Source organism: Narcine bancroftii, chromosome 1 (assembly GCF_036971445.1).
Source record: "Narcine bancroftii isolate sNarBan1 chromosome 1, sNarBan1.hap1, whole genome shotgun sequence".
NCBI classification, from domain to species: Eukaryota; Metazoa; Chordata; class Chondrichthyes; order Torpediniformes; family Narcinidae; genus Narcine; species Narcine bancroftii.
In genome coordinates, this window is record NC_091469.1 from 81,200,362 (window position 1) to 81,222,360 (window position 21,999).

General features: G+C 42.5%; 1 protein-coding gene and 1 long non-coding RNA gene across 7 annotated transcripts in view; one reads left to right on the forward strand and one right to left on the reverse strand.

Annotated features, from left to right (window-relative positions):
* Positions 1 to 21,999, forward strand: part of mcc (MCC regulator of WNT signaling pathway) — a 218,455-nt gene that overhangs the window by 106,024 nt on the left and 90,432 nt on the right. For 5 of the 6 annotated variants that reach the window (XM_069930960.1, XM_069930976.1, XM_069930968.1 and 2 more), the window contains 2 exons: positions 2,530 to 2,643; positions 5,978 to 6,120. In XM_069930960.1, coding sequence (XP_069787061.1) covers positions 2,530 to 2,643; positions 5,978 to 6,120 — 257 coding nt within the window. The remainder of the gene's footprint in view (positions 1 to 2,529; positions 2,644 to 5,977; positions 6,121 to 21,999) is intronic. The other variant, XM_069930981.1, reaches the window with a different exon arrangement.
* LOC138760425 (uncharacterized) overlaps positions 1 to 21,999 on the reverse strand; it is a 177,394-nt gene that overhangs the window by 59,948 nt on the left and 95,447 nt on the right. The window lies entirely within an intron of this gene.

Here is a 21,999-nt window from a genome sequence, read left to right on the forward strand (position 1 = left end):
ACATGTCAACAGGACATTCACGACCAGTGGTTTGAGCTTTGTGGAGACATTGCATTTTTGATTCTGTCCATGGTCTTTCCCATTCATCCATCAGATTGACCGTTCATCTGATTTCAGACAGATTTGTTTGGCACGGTCTGAAGGAAGATATCACACAAATAGCTAGGTCTTGTGTAGCTTGTCAAAAACTCAAAATACATCAACATAGCACCGCTATGACACTTCCTACTGATAACTCACTTTTTCGACCATGTCTATGTGGACATTATGGGTTCAATTCCAGTTTCATGAGGCTACTGCTATCTCTTCAAGTGATTGATAGATTTATAAGATGGCCTGAGGGAGTCCCCATGTCAGAAGCTTCTACGGACTCTTGTGCACGAGCATTCCTTTATTCCTGGGTGGCTTGCTTTGGCCTACAAGTGCACATCATTTCTGACAGAGGACCTCAATTTTCATCTTCATTATGGATGGCCTTATCTCAGCTGCTCAGCTCTATGTTTCATCATACAAGCGTTTATCACCCGCAGTCCAACGGGATGGTTGAACGATTCCATCATTACCTTAAATCAGCCTTAATGGGCGAACCCAACTTAGCAGACGAATTACCATGGGTGTTGCTTGGCATTAGGACAACTCCAAAAGAAGATCTTCACACTTCGTCTGTGGAGCTTGTAAATAGGGCACCTTTGGTGGTCCCATAGAAATTCGTTCCACACGGATCCAGTAAAGATGAAGATCCGAAAGAGCTGCTGAAAAGTCAAAGGGATACTGTAGGCAATTTATTCCCTGTACCACCATCATTACGTGCTTCTTTTGTACCACATGAACTGGAAGACATGTTCGTATGTAGAGAAATACATGGACAGCCCTTGAAGGTGCCATACGAGGGGAAAACTGCTCCAATTCAACAGCCAACAGTCTGATGTAGGGGTCGACCTCCCAAAATAAATACCAAGCGCCAGTTCTTGGGCGGGGGCAGATGTCTTGCGGTGCTGTAGATAGACTACAACTCCCAGAAGTCTAGTGAACCAGCGTCGAACATTATACCGTCATGACGTGGCGCACATGGTTCAGTGTTTTAAAAGAATAAAAGAATACATGCGTTGACTCGAGTAAATGAGTTACCTGCAACTGTGTGTGTCGTTATTTCTCGTTCATCAGCCACCACTAAGTTTTCAGTGGCTACACCAGCTTTATTAATCATGTTCCATGGTGATTTAAAAAAAAATGAAGCATCCAGACAATGCTATCAGGACAACACCTTCAGTAGTTAAAGGAGAATACCTCAGCAGCTTTGAAGGGCATCTGAGAGAAATTAGTGCAAATATAAAAAAGTAAAGCTCTTTCATTTCACAACGTGAACTATGAAATTATAAATGTGCCTTGGTATTAAAACTGTTTATTTAGTCAATTAAAAATAGAATTTTTCTTTCATTCTCTGACAAAATCCAGTTATGCATGAGTGAGTTTAGAGCAAGTGGAGTCAGCCAAAGTCAAATTTTGTTGGCTAAGATTGCTGAAGATACAAGGCATGAAATTCAGAGCAAAGAATTTTTTCACTCATTGCTGGGCTGTATTCTCGAACATGCTGCCTGAAAGGATGGCAGAGAAGGCAGCGATTCATAACATTTGAAAAGTATCAAGATGAGTGCCTAAATTCCAAGAAATTAAACTACAGGTCCATGGAATTATTGTGGATAGGTATATGAAGATCATCATGGATATGGTAGAATAAAGGGCTGTTTCTCCACTGCTCTGACTCTTGAATCCACCATTTGACAAAATATTAATCATTCATATGTTAAGTGAAGCCTGTAACATCTGTAGATCCATGTTTGTTATTGATTGTGAGCCATGAACAATTGAAAAATGAAAAAGTATTTTTAAAAATTTGATATTACAAACAGTATAAAGCCTTTACAAGAAAGGATGTTAAAGGGAACAATCCATTTGCCAGCAAATAGAATTCTCTGATTTGCAGATTTGACAGTAAAAGCCATTTTGAACAGAATTCTGTTCCCTTTAAATGAAGTTCTTGTTATTGCTGAAATTAAACTAGAAGATGCTGGAAACATTTAGCAGGTCCAGCACCAAATGTGGACAAAGAAACCGTTCATGTTCCTGTTAACTCTTTCTCTTTTTATACACCTTGCCTGGTCTGTTAAGTGTTTACTGCAATTTCTGTTCTTGTCAGATTCCCAGCATCTCAGCTGGTAAAAGAGAAACATTTACTCCTTGTCAAAAGTTGGCTTATTTAAGGATGCATGGTTAATGTAGTGGTTATAGCAATGTTGCAGTAGGACCAGCGGACCAGGTTAAAATCTGTTGCTGTCTGGAAGGGGACTGTACATTTTTCCTGTGTTCACATGGGTTTCTTTCGGGTTTCCAATCACATTCCAAAAACATGGATTAGTAGGTTTGTTTATTGGTCACGTGGTGTACTTGGGCGGCGCAGGCTTGTGGGCCAGAAGGGCCTGTCACTGTGCTGTGTCTCTAAATTAAATTAAAATTAAAATCTTTCACCAGCTACACTTGGCAGCTCTGGCATCATTAAAGACTGATATAGTTGATCTCAATAAAAGACTCCAGCATACAGAACGGGAGAGAGACTTGTTAGAAAAGAAGCTGGCTAAATCCCAGGTAAGCTCAGAGCAATGTTATTGGTTGTATACTGTAATATTGGTCATTAAAAACAGCACATATTATTCAGTAATTTATACAGACAACAGTATAAACATTATATAGTTGTTTGCATAGATGCAAAGATTAATGATAAATGATTTTGAGATGAACATAGCTAATTATAGAATTTCACAGAAATCGTATTTCATCATGGAATAATTTGCACATTTTTAATTTCAAATGCTTTTCTCTTGTCATGAAGGGTATCTCATGAAACTGGACATAATGGTGCATAGTAGTTTATTTTGGGTCCTGCATAAGATAATATTGGTGGGAAATGACACCTGACTTATACATTCAAAGGAAGCAGTGTAAGATACCATGTGTTAGACATTTGTGAATACTTAATAACTGATGGAAATATGCAGAGAAAATAGATGAAGATTCAAAGTAAAATGAGTTGCATTATATTGTACTTTTGTGATTTCATAATTTCCATATACACATGATATAGGAAACCATTTCAGCCCATTTAGTCTATACTTGTTCAGAAAGGAATCTCATTCTCACCCCCTTATTTTCTTTGTAATCTATTTTCCCATATTCCCAATAATTTCCTCCATACACTGGAGGTCATTTACAAAAATTAGGGAGCTGAGGGTGAGATTGATGGACTTTATCCTGATACACTTATCCTCCTGTTATTGCCTGGTATTATGTAGCAAATATCCAGGCCTGGATATTTAATAGTATTACTATTACTAAATTCCACACCCCCCACCCCTGTCAAAATACTAGAGGTTACATTGACCAGAAACTATATCAGAGTAGCCATGTGCATCATGTGGCAACAAGAGCAAGCCTGTGGCTAGTAATCCTACATTGAGTAACTCTCTTTCAAACTCTCCAGAGCATACTACTATCCACAAGGATCATGTCAGGAATATGACGGAATACTCTCCATTTTCCTGGATAAATAGAATTTTAACAACACAAGAACCTTGAAGCTATACAGGACATAGAATCCCACTTGATAGGCACCCCATTCACAATAATTAATTCACTCACCATAGGAGCAGCATTTTGTACCAGCAAAATATACACAATATATCATAATGAACTGTGACAGTATCTAACTGTCCACTGAGGCAGAGGCAGTTGACCAACCCACAATCATTGCCATCTCGAAGAACAGCAAATGAATGGAAATGGCACTGCCTGAAAGTTTCCCCTTAAGCCACATATCATCCTGATTTTGAAATGTACTGCTGTTCTTTTACTTTTACTGGGTCAAAATCCTGAAAAGTATACTTGCATCTCAAAGAATGCAGCAGTTCAAGAAAACAGCTCTCCATAACCTTCTGAAGAGCACTTTGGGATGGGCATTTAAATGCCACCTCAGGCTTGAATAAAAAATAATCATTGGTTCTGTGGAATACCTTTGCACAGATTTAGTGTTCAGATGACTTCCTATTGGTAGAATTTACTTCATTTATCAACACTATAGTCTGGTTTTATGCTTGATATTCATTTTATTAGGCTTCTTGCTTTCAGTAATATTAAAAGCATCAATTATGCTGAGCGACAGGCATTGCTCATTTTACATTCCATGTGCAGTGTTGTTCACAGGTATAGGTTATGTGTACTGCAACCTTTCATGTTATTGGCAATTTTTACCCCATAACATTACAGACAAAGCTTTATTGAAACTTTCTTTGCCAAATGTATCTTGCTTATTGACATGGGCATTGTATAACATCTATGACAATGAATTATGTACACACACCCAAAGGTCTTTCTTGGATGCAGCTAAGCAGGTACTTGTAAAGAAAAACTATAATAGTAAACTTATCAATCAAAAGAGACAAATACACATGAGAGTTAATATTCACAGTACTCCTAGTGTAAAAAAAGTGACGGTGCATGATTAGTGTTCTAAGGGAAGGTTCAAGAGTATGATAGTTTGTTACTGGTAGTTTTCTTCAATTGTCTCTGCTATCTATGCAGAATTTGCAAACTTCATTTTCTTCTATACTTGCTGATAATTTTTTTCAGAAACCAACTGTCTTTTCAACTAAATGTTTTATTGTTTATTGAAGGTTAGCATTTTATAGGCTTTTCTTCACTTGCCAATAATTCACTTATTATAAAGATGTTTAACACCGCACAATTGCCACTAATTGGTAGTACAAAAAAAATCCTGTATGCAGCATAAACATGTCAACAAAGAACTGTAAACAGATAACGAATGAAAGCTGCAATACAGAGAGAACAAAAGAAAATCAATAAAGTGCACAAGTAAGAGTCCTTAAATGAGATTATAGCCCCTTTTCCACAGGCACCTTGACCCAGGAATTAAAAGAAAATTAACCAGTTAAGGGTCCAGTGGAAAAGGAAATCAATCAGCACATGGGTGTCAAATGACGTCAAATCGCACCGGCGATTGTCAGCCTCTATCTCTACTCATATCCTCGGCATCAGCTGATGCCGACATGCTGATCAAATCAGTGAAAAAAGGACATCTTCCATCCATTCCATTCCATTCAAAGGTAGACTTTCTGATCCTCGGGGATGAATTGTGTTAGTGGAAAAGTAGTCAGTGTCCTGGTTAAAGGTTGCCCTGTGGAAACAGCACAAGTAGCTTCCTATCTCAAGACTCTACACAGCCAATTAACTGGGATGCCAGTGAAAAAAGGGCTTCTGATTGAGTTTGTTGTTAAAGAGTCTGATTGTGGAGGGGTAGCAGCTGTTTCTGAACCACATGATTTGAGTCTTGTGGCACCTATACCTCTTTCCTGATGGCAGCAGTGAGAACAAAACATGTGCTGGGTAGCGTGGGTCTTTGATGATTGCTGCTGCTCTCTGACGGCAGCGTTCCCTGTAAATGTACTCAATACTGTGGAGGGTTTTGCCTGTGCTGTCCTGGGCTGTGCCCACTACATTTTGCAGGGCTTTATGCGCAGTGGTATTAGTGTCCCCATGCTAGACCATGATGCAGCCGGTCAGCACACTTTCCACCACACCTCTAGAAATTTGCCAGGGTTTCTGGTGTCATACCAAACCTCCACAAACTCCTCAAGAGGTAGAGGTGCTGATGTGCTTTCTTCACATTACCATTGGTGTATTGGGTCCAGGAAAGATCCTCCGAGATAGTGACTCCCAAGAACTTAAATTTGCTCATCCTCTCCACCTCTGATCCCCCAATGAACAATGAACACTGAATTTGTGGGTTGAAGTAGCTATGATTCAATTAATCAATCTGAAAGTTGGCCTTAAAGGTTTTTTTTATTTAGCATATTAGTAAAGAGCAGCCTTAATACATTTTTTTTCTACATGGTAATTGTCTTTTCAGTGTGAACAATCTCATCTGTTGAGGGAGCATGAAGATTCTCAGGAAAGGACAACACTACGCTATGAAGAACGCATCACTGAACTTCACAGTATAATTGCAGAGCTAAATAAGAAGATTGACATGCTGCAGGGAACAACAATACGGTGAGCTGTACGAGAATATCATATTAATATTACATTTTTAATTTTCAATAGTTTTGTGTGATATTGGTAAGATGATGTTTATTGCTCTTTGATTTTGCTGAGTAGGTGCTGTGGTATTGCTATTATTAAAGAATAATGATGCTTTGCATAACTGCTGTTATATCTGAAATATGTAATGTCGCCCTATTTTGTTTGCATTCCATTGGCTAATTAGGGTGCAGGCACTTTTATGAAATTTACATTGACATAAACAACGTCGTTACTCATTGGAAGCTATGCTCCCTGAGGTGGGAATATCATTACTGTCATTGGCATTTATTCTGAGCTGCCATGCTGCTGAGAGCATTGTCTATTTATGAGTTGTTTTCACATGAAATAAGAACATAAAATGAACAGAAACCCAAGTGGAACCTTAAATCAGCTGCATTATTCATTGTTACGGCTCATTCTTTGACCTTGGGTTCAATTTCCTACTTGATCTCAATAATCTACTGTTGTCCTAAGTTTGTGCATCTCGTCCTTGACTACACCTAATGAGTCAACACCTTGTAGACTTTTCATGAGAAATAGAGCAGGATGTGAGCTCAGTATCACAGGACTGACAAATGCAATAATTTCCAATGTTTATTGGTCATTGCATCTTGTATTTCAAGTATTAGATTAACTGAGTAGTCTTTTAATTTTGCCTCTATTAGTAAATCTGATAATCGGAAGAGCTTTAGAAATGTGACCAAAGAATTGGTAGGGAAAGAAGATGTGATTTGCAAATAAACTAACTTTCTACAACTATGGCAAAAAAAAGGAAAATGGGGTACCAAAAGTAGATGCAGATTCCTTCCAGATACACAAGTGAAATTATAATGGGGAATAAGACAATGGCTGTGATATTAAGTAAACATTGTGTATTGGTCTTCTCTGTAGAAGCTTCAATAAATGTATTAGATCAAGGAACATCTGAGGGAGCAATGGACTGGTTCAGGTCACAAGAAATGGGGAGAACAACCCCTGTTGAATGTGAGAAGCATAGGAGATTAACCTACAAGATGGTGTCCATGGAAGCAAAGCAGCAAAGAACTTGGGATCCTAAAAGGAAGGTGACCACAGCAGCAGACCAGCGAGGGGCTACGCTGATGAGGGACCCACACAGGTTCGGGTGACTTATGATTGGGGGACCTGGATAAGCTGCAGGCTGTTGTAGAATTGCACTTGAGGGACCCATACTGACTGCAGGGTGCTGGACACTGGGTGATGGGAACCAGCCATCAGAACTGGGATTCATGAGCTATGGGTAATGTTACGAGCTCCTGTTTAAGTAAAATGGGATTATCATTATTAACATTTAACATTTCACACAAGGCCCTTTCAGGTGGCCTGAACACTCTCTTGTAAAGCTGCATAATCTCCCCCCTTGTGGCTAAGGACATACTCACTTGAATGTGGCAGAAGCGCCTCCGAGGCACCAACACCAACCCTCAGGGAGAGATAATTGGCGGAGGTCCGTGCTTCGCTGGCGCACCAGCCCATGACCCAACTCCCCACTGCCTGACAACCCCCCGCCATACTACCTGACAGCTCCTGCCCCAATGGGGAGGGGAGGTCAGTAGGGATCGTTGGGGCAGGGGCAGCCATTGTGCAAGGGCAGCTGGCGGGGCCTGTCAGGGCAGGGGCAGCCCGGCTGGCCACTCCTGCACTGGGGCTGCTCTCAAAACACAGCATAGCAATGGCGGACTTCCCTACCCATAATCCCCCTCTCAACTGGAACTGTTGTGGGAAACAGAGCAGTTCTACCTGCTTGGGGGATTATGGGTAGGGAAGATGCCCATTGCTATGCCGCATATTTATGATGGGTGCTGCTATGGCACCCGTTACCCTGCCTCCATCAGATGCAGAGGTATCTCTGGATTTGAATAGGCCCTTTCAGGTGGACCAGGTAATGTTGCAAGCAGCCTTTTAGGGCTGCCACCTGAAAGGTGTGTTTGCAGTTTTAAATCCGCTCCCATTGCCGGCCTCAAGGCGGAGGGTCCACCTGAAAGGGACTACAAGCACCATCACAACACGTCACAGCCCAGTTACAATTCGATACATTGGAAGAACTGAGGGAAGGCTTGTCTCAGTCTGTTCCAGATTCGATACATTTGCAAAGACATTGTGATTTTGCAAGGGAGAACCATCCTGACGACTGAAGAGAAAACAGATTTCTGAAGCAGCTCTTGTGGCCAGCCATTTTTTGTGGAATTCAGAGCAAACCATGTTCTTTTAATGACTGGACCTTTTCAGTGGATTGACCTGTGCCAACAGTGTCTTTTGGGAAGCAGAGCGCTTCATTTTGAGTGTGACTAACAGTGAAGGTCACTTGGAGAGACTGGTGCCAGGGTCTTGGAAGATTTGTGGAGGTCGCCATGTTCGAGTTTTACCTACAAAAGGAACAGGAGTGTTTTGACCACAGCTCATCTGGATGGACATTTCTGCAAGGAGAGTTTGTGAGTCTGTGGCAGCCACAACTCCAGTCTTCCCATCAGTTCATCATTAATTCTGGGCATCAAATTTCAAAGGCCTATGCTTCAACACTGAATGTACAAGACTGAACTTGGAAGTAACTTTCTAGATTTTGACCTGGACTGTAATGGTTTGGGTATATCATGCACACACGTATACTTTTGCATAGTTGAGAATAGATTTAGTGTTAAGGATAGTTTAAAAGTTAAGACTATAGTTTAAGAGTTAGAAGTAAAATTAGTGTTTTAAAATTAAACACTATCTGGTTCATTGCCTATTTCTGCTTGTTATGCATGGTTCGTTACTGCAAGAAGGTCTCCCGAAGAGTCTTGGGTGGTGGAGGGTTCCTCATTGTCTCAGAGGTTTGGATCTTGAGCTCAGGTTGTAGTAGATGGATCAAGCAAGCTGCAGAGGCTGCGGAAGTGTTAAGAAGTGGAATCCACAGACACTGTGTTGCTGAAAGGACTTTCTTTTGCTTCTCTTTCTCTTGTATTGTAAAAGTGGGGGCAATGAAGACAATACTAATGGCGACTCTTTGTCTGGCAAAGGTTAAAATATATGTATGTTTCATTTTTAATGTATTATTAATTATATTGCAACCATTTCCATTTATAATCACTTGAGAATATTTAGTTGGTTGTTTTGACTTATAAATGAATAAATCCATCCAATAGCATTGAGTTTTTCACTGTTTATTTGTAAACTTTACTTAAACAATTAATAAACGAATCTTCTCCTTTCTTCGTTCTTTGGCTTGGCTTCGTGGACGAAGATTTATGGAGGGGTATGTCCATGTCTGCTGCAGGCTCGTTGGTGACTGACAAGTCCAATGCGGGACAGGCAGGCACGGTTGCAGTGGTTGCAAGGGAAAACTGGTTGGTTGGGGTTGGGTGTTGGGTTTTTCCTCCTTTGTCTTTTGTCAGTGAGGTGGGTTCTATGGTCTTCTTCAAAGGAGGTTGCTGCCTGCCGAACTGTGAGGCGCCAAGATGCACGGTTGGAGGCAATATCAGCCCACTGGTGGTGGTCAATGTGGCAGGCACCAAGAGCTTTCTTTAAGCAGACCTTGTACCTCTTCTTTGGTGCACCTCTGTGTCAGTGGCCAGTGGAGAGCTCGCCATATAACACTATCTTGGGAAGGTGATGGTTCTCCATTCTGGAGACGTGACCCACCCAGCGCAGTTGGGTCTTCAGCAGCATGGATTCGATGCTTGCGGACTCTGCCAGCTCGAGTACTTCGATGTTGGTGATGAAGTCATTCCAATGAATGTTGAGGATGGAGCGGAGACAGCGCTGATGGAAACGTTCTAGGAGCCGTAGGTGATGCTGGTAGAGGACCCATGATTCGGAGCCGAACAGGAGTGTGGGTATGACAATGGCTCTGTACACGCTGATCTTTGTATGTTTCTTCAGGTGGTTGTTTTTCCAGACTCTTTTGTGTAGTCTTCCAAAGGCGCTATTTGCCTTGGCGAGTCTGTTGTCTATCTCGTTGTCAATCCTTGCATCAGATGAAATGGTGCAGCCGAGGTAGGTAAACCATTTGACCGTTTTGCGGTTTGTGTGCCCGATGGAGATGTGGGGGGGCTGGTGGTCATGGTGGGGAGCTGGCTGATGGAGGACCTCAGTTTTCTTCAGGCTGACTTCCAGGCCAAACATCTTGGCAGTTTCCGCAGAACAGGACGTCATGGGGAGCTGGCTCTGAATGGGCAACTAAAGCGACATTGTCTGCAAAGAGTAGTTCACGGACAAGTTGCTCTTTTGTCGGTGTGAGCTTGCAGGCACCTCAGATTGAAGAGACTGCCATCCGTACGGTACCGGATGTAAACACCGTCTTCATTGTTGAGGTCTTTATTGGCTTGTTTCAGCATCATGCAGAAGAAGATAGTAAAGAGGGTTGGTGCGAGGACGCAGCCATGCTTCATGCCGTTGTCAATGGAGAAGGGTTCGGAGAGCTCATTGCTGTATCTGACCCGACCTTGTTGGTTTTCGTGCAGTTGAATAACCATGTTGAGGAACTTGGGAGGGCATCCGAGGTGCTCTAGTATTTGCCAAAGCCCTTTCCTGGTCATGGTGTCAAAGGCTTTGGTGAGGTCAACAAAGGTGATGTAGAGTCCTTTGTTTTGTTTTCTGCACTTTTCTTGGAGCTGTCTGAGGGCAAAGACCATGTCAGTAGTTCCTCTGTTTGCACGAAAGCCACACTGTGATTCTGGGAGGACATTTTCAATACACTCAAAATTACATAGTCCGAAAATTGTCTAGACCGGCTTTATATTTTGATTCTAGCAGCACAAAGGCAAATTTAAAACTAACTACAGTGCAACTTCGATTATCCAAAATGGTTGGCACCAGACCTATTTTGGATGACTGAATTTTTCGGATAACTGGTCATTTTTCAAAAACAGCCCAGAAGTAACAGAAAATCACATATCAATTTTTAAACAACAACAAACAACAAGGGAAGGTTTTTTAATCATTAAAATAATGTTTAATTCTCACCCAAAAAAAATGCTGGCTGCTGCCAATCCCCAACATGTTCCCAATGCTGCCGCCATCACTCAGACCTCCCAGCCGCCGATCCCTAGAGAGGCTTCCCGGGCCAGTGCAACGCTCACTGGTGAGTTGCCTGGCTCCTGTCTTCCCGTGAGCTTATTCCGGCAGAGGCTGTTCTGCATTCGAGACCTGGTTCTCGATGTTGGAGCCTGATGCAGACCCAGTCTTCGCCTGCGCACACTCCCCCCTCCTAACTGCCGCTGATCATCACTGACACCTTCCCACTGAGGTCCTGCTCCTGTCGGGAGCCCGAGGTCCCCACTCCTGCATGGGAGACTGCTCTCCTTGATGCCTGGATAAGGGATACTTCCAACCACTTGTGGCTGGGAGACAGTGACATGCAGTTTGAGAGGGAGAATGGGAGAGAAAAGTCGATAGGGGTAGATACAGAAGAAATGGAAAGAGAGAGTGAAGGGAGTTACCTGAAACGAGGACAATCATCATTCTAATTTCGTGTCAGGTGAATTTTTATTTTCAACCTGAGGTCAGTTCAGCTCCCAAAGAAATTTGGATAACTGAGGATTTCTGATTGTTTTGGATATCCTCAGTTATCCAAAATTTTTTGGAGGTAACAGACATCATTTCGAGGTCCAAAATATTTTGGATAAAAGAGAATTTCAGATAATCCAATTTCGGATAATCAGAGTTGTAATTGTACTTTGTTTATCTGGTCAAAAACATAGCTTTTAACTTTTACTGTAAGCTGTTATTATAGAAACACTCAAAGTAACGTCAACAATCTTTTGTAGACTGCTAGAAACTGGCAAAAACATGTTTACAAGTCATTTTAACCATTACAATATCAGCCTTTAATTATTATATCTAAAAATAATAATTACCACTACAAAGAAAATCAAATATAATACAATGCAAGACCCTAACCTTTTATCTGGGATTCTGAACATCGGCAACTTCAAAAACTGCACTTTTTTCGGTAGATGACAACTTCCCATCAAATGTGCTTTTCACACTCCCACTACATAATTTGAATTAATTCCACAACGCTGGCTGTGTGAAAAATTCAGGCGGGAATTGGAAACTAATTTCCATCCAGAATTTTTCCTGCTGCAGCCCTAGACATTTTTGCAGCCAGCTTGCAATCTAAACTGAACTGCAGGCTGTTCACTACAACATGCTAATGAATATGGCCAACCGCCTCACTCCTAACCCTGGCAGTCCTTCGACCCCATCCCTGGCCGTCTGTTCTCCCTCCCACCTACCCCACCCCGAGCCGTCTGTCGCCCCCCCCCCCCCCCCACCCACCTATCTAAGTCCCGCCACGCCTCCAGTGCTGCCAAGCCCAAAATTCATTGAGGCGCCAAACCGACTCGCAGCGATGGCTCAAACCATTACAGCTGGAACCACTCTGCCAGTGCCAGCAATACGCAGAACGGTTCCAGCTGCATGGGGGATTATGGGTAAGGAAGATGGCCATTGATCCCGCATTGAGCCAGCCTTCAGCCGCCACCTGCTTCTCTCCCACCAGGTACTTGGGGCCAAGAGCCACCTTTCCACCGAAGGTAAGGGAGTGTGCTGACGCGGCTGGAGGACTTGGTGGGGGGGGGGGGGAGGAGGGGACTCTCCCTCTGAAAACGGAAAATATTTGCACAACTTTTTAAAAACTCAGTTATATACCCCCACCTCAAATGTCCAGTCTCCGAAATCACTGCAACTCAACCTTATTTAGTGTAAATGCCCTGCCTGGAAGTAAGTATGCCAATTTATTCCGGGAAATAATATTACTTGTGTGTAAAAATCATAAAAGATGGAGTTTGGTGCCAAATATAACCTGACGCAATGTCTGAGCCAGTGTTATTTTAAAATTTTACTTTAAAATAAAAAAACTTTCTAGTGATATGGTCTTTTATGGTCTTTAGCTAAATTCATTTAACACTCTGTGCCCCCTGTTTTGTGCAATTTTGCACGATTTTGAAATATCACATTGCTTAAAGGGTCCGCCATTTTAAAATGATTTTGAAATCTGGAAGATTCTGAATAATGGCAGGTGTCCAGTCACGACAATCCCAGATTAAAGGTTAGGCACCTGTAATACATCGGGTAAATAGTCAAAAGAAAGTGAAAGTCATTCATTAAAGCTTTCTTCTTCTTGTGAAAGACAGATTTTGTTAATCGCTATGTTTAAAAAGCCATCTTTAGTTTCCAAGGTATTCACTTTTTGATGGTCTTCTTTTTCCTTTTCTTTTTCTTCTGTAGTTGGTTAGAGAAAAGGTAGGAATCCAATAACATTGGTTCCTCAAATTCATCAACAACCACTCTGATTTTTCTTGTCCTGTAATTCAGATCAAATTTTGCAACTTTCAATTCAATCTCATTTTCTGATGATTTATCCTGAAGTTTTTCATTTGATTCTCTTCTATTTATTTATTGGGTTTTCAAGAATGTAATTTTACCTTCTTTCTTTCAAGGTATATTCTTGATTGTTTTCCATAGTCAGTTGTCTTGTGTCATTAAACAATGACTTGTTCTCTTATAAAAATGAATCTCCTCTTCCAACCCTTTGCATCTTGATAATTATGAATCCCTTTCTCTTTAAAAAAAAATGGTTTTCAAGCTTATATCAGGCTTACAGCCTTTACATAAATATAGCAAAATAGCCTATATACTATTTGCATATGAAATATAAATCCTCTTTTTAATAAAAATACAACATTCACACATGTTGATAACAAAAGCAAAATAAAATCTCAAAGCAAAAACATTTCAGCCCCCCCATTTTCCCCTTCCCCTTAAATAAGATAAACGCATACAGTCTTTCCTTCCACTCCCGGAGCTCACAGTCTATTTTACTAATAAAATTATAATATAAAATCAAGGGCAGGTCATGAATTTACAGCAGCAATATTATACTTGTGCACCAATATAATTCAAATACAGTTGCCAGGTCTTCAGGAGGTAATAATGTTTATTTCTTAAATTATCTTTTCTATGGGAATACAACTATCCATTTCTGCTTTCCATCTTTTCAAAGAAACTGGCATGTTTGACTTCCTTGTGACTGCGACACATTTCTTGGCTATGGTCAGTGCAATCTTATTAAACGATGTTTGAAACTCATTTAAGTGGTTACTGATATCTATGAACTTCCCCAATAGATATAGTTCTGGATTACTGGGAATGTTGCTTTCAGTAATCTTAGTTAACACTTTCGATACCTCTTGCCAGAAAACATTAACTTTCACGCACACCCTTTACAGTGTGGAAAAATGTTCCTTCTTCTATTCCACATCGGAAGCATCTGTCTGATATCTCTGGCTTTGATTTGTGCAATCTTTGCGGAGTCAAATATAATTGATGGAGAAAATTGTATTGCACCAAACCGTACCTTGCATTATTGATCGAAGTTACCCCGTCCTTACACCATTCGGTCCAAGTTTGTTCTGATACGTTCACTGCTTGATCCGCTTCCCCTCTTTTCCTGGACCTATGAATTCCAAACTTTTCCCATCCATTTGCAGGGCACAATATATTTGGGTAATAAATTTCGGTATATTACCCATCCATAATGTGTGTTCCGGTTGACTCGTCCCTGATGGAGTCATATTATTCCTTCAGCTTTCTCTTTCAGAGGCCCTTAATTGCAGATAGCAAAGAAAGGTGCTATTTGGAACAGCATAATTTTATTTTATTTTGTTTGTAAGGACTCCATCCTTATAACAGCCCACAATGAATCCGATTCCTTTTTGAGACCACATATTTAAAATCCTATTCCCCATTATCATGGGCAACATTGGATTTTTATGTAATGGAGACCTTAAAGAAATTCTAATTTTCCTTCCTATACTATCATTGATATCTTTCCTAATTCTTATCTAATGAATCAGTATAGGTAATACTTCGTCTATCTCAGGTAATGCCATAAGTACCCATTTTGGTATGTATTTTTCAAGAACCTCAACTATGAGGCCAGATAAAATCTGATAGCCTCAGACCTCCTGATTTGTAGTCTTACGTCAATTTATCCAGTGCTATTCTCGGTACTTACATAAAAATCGGTAAATAGATTGGTATTGATTGGAACAAATATTGAATATTCAATATAATTTTCATTTTAACACAATTGACCCTTCCTATTAACATCAGGGACAGGTCTTTCCATTTCTGCAAATCTTTTTCTATTTTTGCCAGCAGAGGAGAATGATTCAGATTGTACAAATTATTCAAATTATTATCAAACATGATTCCCAAGAATTTAATCCCTTCACTTTTCCATTTGAGCAAACTATTTACTTTAAAGTGCTCATAGTCCTGATTTGTTGTTGGTAAAATTTCACTTCTTTTACATGTTTATTTTGTATCCTGATACTCTCCCATATTTTATTAAAATTTCCTGTAAATTTTCCATGGACCCTTCGGGATCAGACATATACAACTGTATATCATTGGAAAAAAGACTAATCTTGTGCTCAATCTACCTGATCTCGAAGCCTTTGATTTCAGGATCACCCCATTTCATTTCTGCTAGAGGTACTATTGCCATAACAAATAATGCTGGAGAGAGGGGGCAGCCCTGCCTACTCGATCAACTCAATGGAAACATTTTTGATATCTGATTATTAGTTATTATTTTTGCCTGTGGATTTTGGTGTTATGCCCTAATCCAGTTTATAAATACTCTTCCTATCCCCAATTCTTCCATTCAAGTCTATCGAATGTCTTTTCTGCATCCAAAGATGCTACTACATTGGGGTCCTTCCATGATTGAGTTAAATGTATTATGTTAAATAATTCCACCAGGTTATTTGATGTTTGTCGTCCCTTAACAAATCCTACTTGATTTGCATGTATTAATTTGGGTAAATACTGTTGTTACGAACCCAAAGAACCCCAAAACCCAGCAGCAATAGACATTCATCAAGACAAGTGGTTTTTAAAACAAAAGTTATTTTTAATCAACTTTAAACATGAAAACAGAATCAAACTTTAACTTAACTCTTCTTAACTAACCCAAATTAACCCCCTTCTAATTCTAAGTGCACGTGTATGATGTGTGTAAATTTAAGAAAAGCTATTTGGTTCATATAGAAATAGCTATTGGCTATTTGAGGCGGCGGCCCCAGTCCAGGCACAGGGTGAGCTGCGGCGGCCTCGGCCCCGGTCCAGGCAGTATGGACCGACCTAGGAGGAGAGGCAGGCCCCTCCAGCCCGGGTAAGAAACCTGCATAGGAGAAGGCCACTCCGATATAAAACCTACGACCCAAGGACCTCGCTGCCACGTCCCAGCTTGCTTGGCCACGGCACACGAACCATGGGTGTAAAGGGTGGGGCCAGTACTGCGCGCACTGCACTCCACCTAAAAGCTCCTTTGCGCAGGCCCGAGGACAGGTCCACGTCCTCCCCCTCCACGTCCTCCCCCTCCACGTCCTCCCCCTCCACGTCCTCCCCCTCCACGTCCTCCCCCTCCACGTCCTCCCCCTCCACGTCCTCCCCCTCCACGTCCTCCCCCTCCACGTCCTCCCCCTCCACGTCCTCCCCCTCCACGTCCTCCCCCTCCACGTCCTCCCCCTCCACGTCCTCTCCCTCCACGCCTTCCCCCTCAAAAGATGCTCACAAACTCAAGCTAGCATGCTGGAACATCAGAACCATGCTAGACAAGGCTGACAGCCACCGACCTGAACGTCGGTCTGCCCTCATTGCACATGAACTCCTCAGACTTGACATCGACATAGCCGCTCTCAGTGAAGTCCGCCTGGCAGATGTAGGCAGCCTCCAAGAACGCGGCGCGGGCTACACACTCTACTGGTCTGGCAAGCCTTCGGATGAACGACGCCTATCTGGTGTAGGCTTCATGGTCAAGAGCTTCATTGCCTCCAAACTCGAAAACCTTCCGACAGGCCTCTCGGACCGAATCATGTCCATGCGACTCCCCCTTCAGAACAAGCGTCACATCACCCTCATCAGTCTATGCTCCAACCCTCCAGGCGGAACCAGCAGAAAAGGACAAGTTCTACACCGACCTGCGCAACCTCATCCAACGCACCCCTACAGCCGACAAGGTTGTCATCCTGGGCGACTTCAACGCTCGTGTCGGCAAAGACTCAGAAACCTGGCCAGGAATCCTGGGCAAGCATGGCGTCGGCAAGTGCAACGACAATGGGCGCCTCCTGTTGGAGCTCTGCGCAGAACAGCGGCTTGTCATTACAAACACCCTTTTTCAGCAGAGGGACAGCCTTAAGACCACCTGGATGCATCCCCGATCCAAACACTGGCACCTCCTGGACTACATCCTGGTGCGAGAAAGTGACAAACGAGATGTGCTCCACACCAGGGTCATGCCTAGCGCGGAATGCCACACTGACCACCGGCTGGTTCGCTGCAAGCTCAACCTTCACCTCAAACCAAAGCCCAGGAACAATAAAGCCCCCAGAAAGAGGTTCAATGTTGGAAACCTGCAGTCAGACGAAGCGAGAAGAAACTTCCAGGCAAACCTCAAAGCAAAGCTCGACGATGCAATCCGCCTCACGGACCCGTCCCCTGAAACCCTCTGGGATCAGTTGAAGACTACCATACTGCAATCCACTGAAGAGGTACTGGGCTTCTCCTCCAGGAAAAACAAGGACTGGTTTGACGAAAACAGCCAGGAAATCCAGGAGCTGCTGGCAAAGAAGCGAGCTGCCCACCAGGCTCACCTTACAAAGCCGTCCTGTCCAGAGAAGAAACAAGCCTTCCGTCGCGCATGCAGCCATCTTCAGCGCAAACTCCGGGAGATCCAAAATGAGTGGTGGACTAGCCTCGCCAAACGAACCCAGCTCAGCGCGGACATTGGCGACTTCAGGGGTTTCTACGAGGCTCTAAAGGCTGTGTACGGCCCCTCACCCCAAGTCCAAAGCCCGCTGCACAGCTCAGACGGCAAAGTCCTCCTCAGCGACAAGATCTCCATCCTCAACCGATGGTCAGAACACTTCCAAGCTCTTTTCAGTGCCAACCGCTCAGTCCAAGATTCCGCCCTGCTCCAGCTCCCTCAACAGCCCCTAAGGCTAGAGCTGGATGAGGTTCCCACCCTGGATGAGACATATAAGGCAATCGAACAACTGAAAAGTGGCAAAGCAGCAGGTATGGATGGAATCCCCCCAGAAGTCTGGAAGGCTGGCGGCAAAACTCTGCATGCCAAACTGCATGAGTTTTTCAAGCTTTGTTGGGACCAAGGTAAACTGCCTCAGGATCTTCGTGATGCCACCATCATCACCCTGTACAAAAACAAAGGCGAGAAATCAGACTGCTCAAACTACAGGGGAATCACGTTGCTCTCCATTGCAGGCAAAATCTTCGCTAGGATTCTACTAAATAGAATAATACCTAGTGTCGCCGAGAATATTCTCCCAGAATCACAGTGCGGCTTTCGCGCAAACAGAGGAACTACTGACATGGTCTTTGCCCTCAGACAGCTCCAAGAAAAATGCAGAGAACAAAACAAAGGACTCTACATCACCTTTGTTGACCTCACCAAAGCCTTCGACACCGTGAGCAGGAAAGGGCTTTGGCAAATACTAGAGCGCATCGGATGTCCCCCAAAGTTCCTCAACATGATTATCCAACTGCACGAAAACCAACAAGGTCGGGTCAGATACAGCAATGAGCTCTCTGAACCCTTCTCCATTAACAATGGCGTGAAGCAAGGCTGTGTTCTGGCACCAACCCTCTTTTCAATCTTCTTCAGCATGATGCTGAACCAAGCCATGAAAGACCCCAACAATGAAGACGCTGTTTACATCCGGTACCGCACGGATGGCAGTCTCTTCAATCTGAGGCGCCTGCAAGCTCACACCAAGACACAAGAGAAACTTGTCCGTGAACTACTCTTTGCAGACGATGCCGCTTTAGTTGCCCATTCAGAGCTAGCTCTTCAGCGCTTGACGTCCTGCTTTGCGGAAACTGCCAAAATGTTTGGCCTGGAAGTCAGCCTGAAGAAAACTGAGGTCCTCCATCAGCCAGCTCCCCACCATGATTACCAGCCCCCCCACATCTCCATCGGGCACACAAAACTCAAAACGGTCAACCAGTTTACCTATCTCGGCTGCACCATTTCATCAGATGCAAGGATCGACAATGAGATAGACAACAGACTCGCCAAGGCAAATAGCGCCTTTGGAAGACTACACAAAAGAGTCTGGAAAAACAACCAACTGAAAAACCTCACAAAGATAAGCGTATACAGAGCCGTTGTCATACCCACACTCCTGTTCGGCTCCGAATCATGGGTCCTCTACCGGCACCACCTACGGCTCCTAGAACGCTTCCACCAGCGTTGTCTCCGCTCCATCCTCAACATCCATTGGAGCGCTTACATCCCTAACGTCGAAGTACTCGAGATGGCAGAGGTCGACAGCATCGAGTCCACGCTGCTGAAGATCCAGCTGCGCTGGATGGGTCACGTCTCCAGAATGGAGGACCATCGCCTTCCCAAGATCGTGTTATATGGCGAGCTCTCCACTGGCCACCGTGACAGAGGTGCACCAAAGAAAAGGTACAAGGACTGCCTAAAGAAATCTCTTGGTGCCTGCCACATTGACCACCGCCAGTGGGCTGATATCGCCTCAAACCGTGCATCTTGGCGCCTCACAGTTTGGCGGGCAGCAACCTCCTTTGAAGAAGACCGCAGAGCCTACCTCACTGACAAAAGGCAAAGGAGGAAAAACCCAACACCCAACCCCAACCCACCAATTTTCCCCTGCAACCGCTGCAATCGTGTCTGCCTGTCCCGCATCGGACTTGTCAGCCACAAACGAGCCTGCAGCTGACGTGGACTTTTTACCCCCTCCATAAATCTTCGTCCGCGAAGCCAAGCCAAAGAAAAGAAAGAAAGAAAGAAAGAAAGAAATTTGGTTCACAGTTCAATCTCACATCTCCTTCTTCCAAGTTCTCTGGATGGAGGCAACTCTTATACTGTGCACAGAATTTAACATGTATAAAGTTCACCAGGCTTTGGTACTCGAAAGGAAAATGTTTAACACTCAGGAAGGTTCGTGTAGGGTTTGCACAGAGAGATTTGTTGTTTCAGGATTTCCACAACTGAGGTACCACCATTAGTCGCCTCAATGTCTCACTGATGAAACTTGCTCCATCAGGATTTTCCAGATGGTAACCTCTTTCTTTCAGGCCATCACAGAGTTCCATTCTGTTCCACTTATTCCAAGAGAAACATTAGACAGATAGAACTTCCAGCCATCTACTTCTCTGGAGCTTTTCATCAGTTCCTGGCTTCCACTGTTCAGCTGCTTTTTAGTGTCTCACACACTAGCTGGGGGAGCTTGTTAACTTCTCTCTCTCTCTCTCTCTCTCTCTCTCTCTCTCTCTCTCTCTCTCTCTCTCTCTCTCTCTCTTTCTCTCTCTCTCCAACTGAGACTGCCAGAAAGCCCATGTGACTCTCTCACTTGTAAAACCCCCACTTTCTTCAGCAAACAACAGGAGTTCTTCTCCTTGGTCAAGATGCTGTCTTAGATAAAAAAAACCCAGGAGTGACCTTTCTGTGAGCACACTGTAAGTACTTTTTAACAGCCAGTTTGTCTCCTACAAACAATGGTCTTTCATTTCATGATGTAATTTGAATTAGCACCTACTTGTGAAATGTGCATCACATTCTCCAGAGATCCTGCAATGTTATTGAATATGAATTCTTCAGTCTTTCAAATAAGATCTGTTCTAAAATGTATGTATGTATGTAACCTACTGTAATCTTACCAAAATCCTCTCAATATTTATCCATTACACTGTCCCAGCCTATTTGCCAGTGCTTTCGCTATTATTTTATAATCTACATTTAAAAGAGATATCTGTTGATAAGATGAGGTCTTCAGAGGATCTCTTTTTTTTTGTCAACACAGTGATTATTGCCATTGAGAAGGAGATCAGTAATGTCTGAATTTTCACTGCTTGCTCTATTACATCTATAAACAAAGGCAATAACAGCACTTTAAATTCTTTATAAAACTCAACTGGAAATCCATCCTCACCTGGGGCTTCATTATTAGCCTGAAGAGTTCCCAGTGTTTTTTTTTCCAGTTTCTTCCCTAATGTATATCTAATTCCAGCCTGTCCTCATCCAACTTTGGGAGTTCCACTCCATCCAAAAATTTCTTTATTTCAACCTCCTCTCTCGGCGAGTCAGATTTATAGAATTTTTTATAATATTGTTGAAATGTTTCATTTATCTCCTTTGATTTTATGTAATTGTATCATTTTCCTTCTCTATAACACTTATGACTTTTGCTGATTCTTCAGCCTTCACTAGCCATAATAGTACTTTATGTGCTCTTTCTCCTAATTTTGTAATTCTGTTTTGTATTTAATTCTTTTGTACTTTGTGTTCATAAAGTATTGCATTGGATCTATTTATTTTCCATTGTTCTATATTTATCCTGGTCTCCCATTCTCTTTTTTAAAAAAAATTATAAAATATTACAAAGAAAGAAAATACAAAGATACAAAAATACAGATATATAAAAAGAAAAAAATACAAAATATGAAAAATAATGGTAATATCCCCCCACCCCACCCCCCATCTCTACTAGCTACAATATCTTAACTCTCTCCCACACCCTTCGGAGCCTTACAAAAAATTATACATTTAAAATTAATTAATCAACGTGCCAACTCTTTACACAGCTTTTACTTAAGATCAATAGCCATGCAATCCAAATATACACTCCACATTTTAACAAAAAAAAGAATAATTATTTCGCAAATTATAAGTTATTTTTTTCCAGATATAAACATGATTGCAGTTCATTATGCCATCTTTGTATATTCAATTCCACATAATTTTTCCAAGTTATTGCTATACATTTTCTTGCAACTGCTAACCCTAACCACAAAAATGCC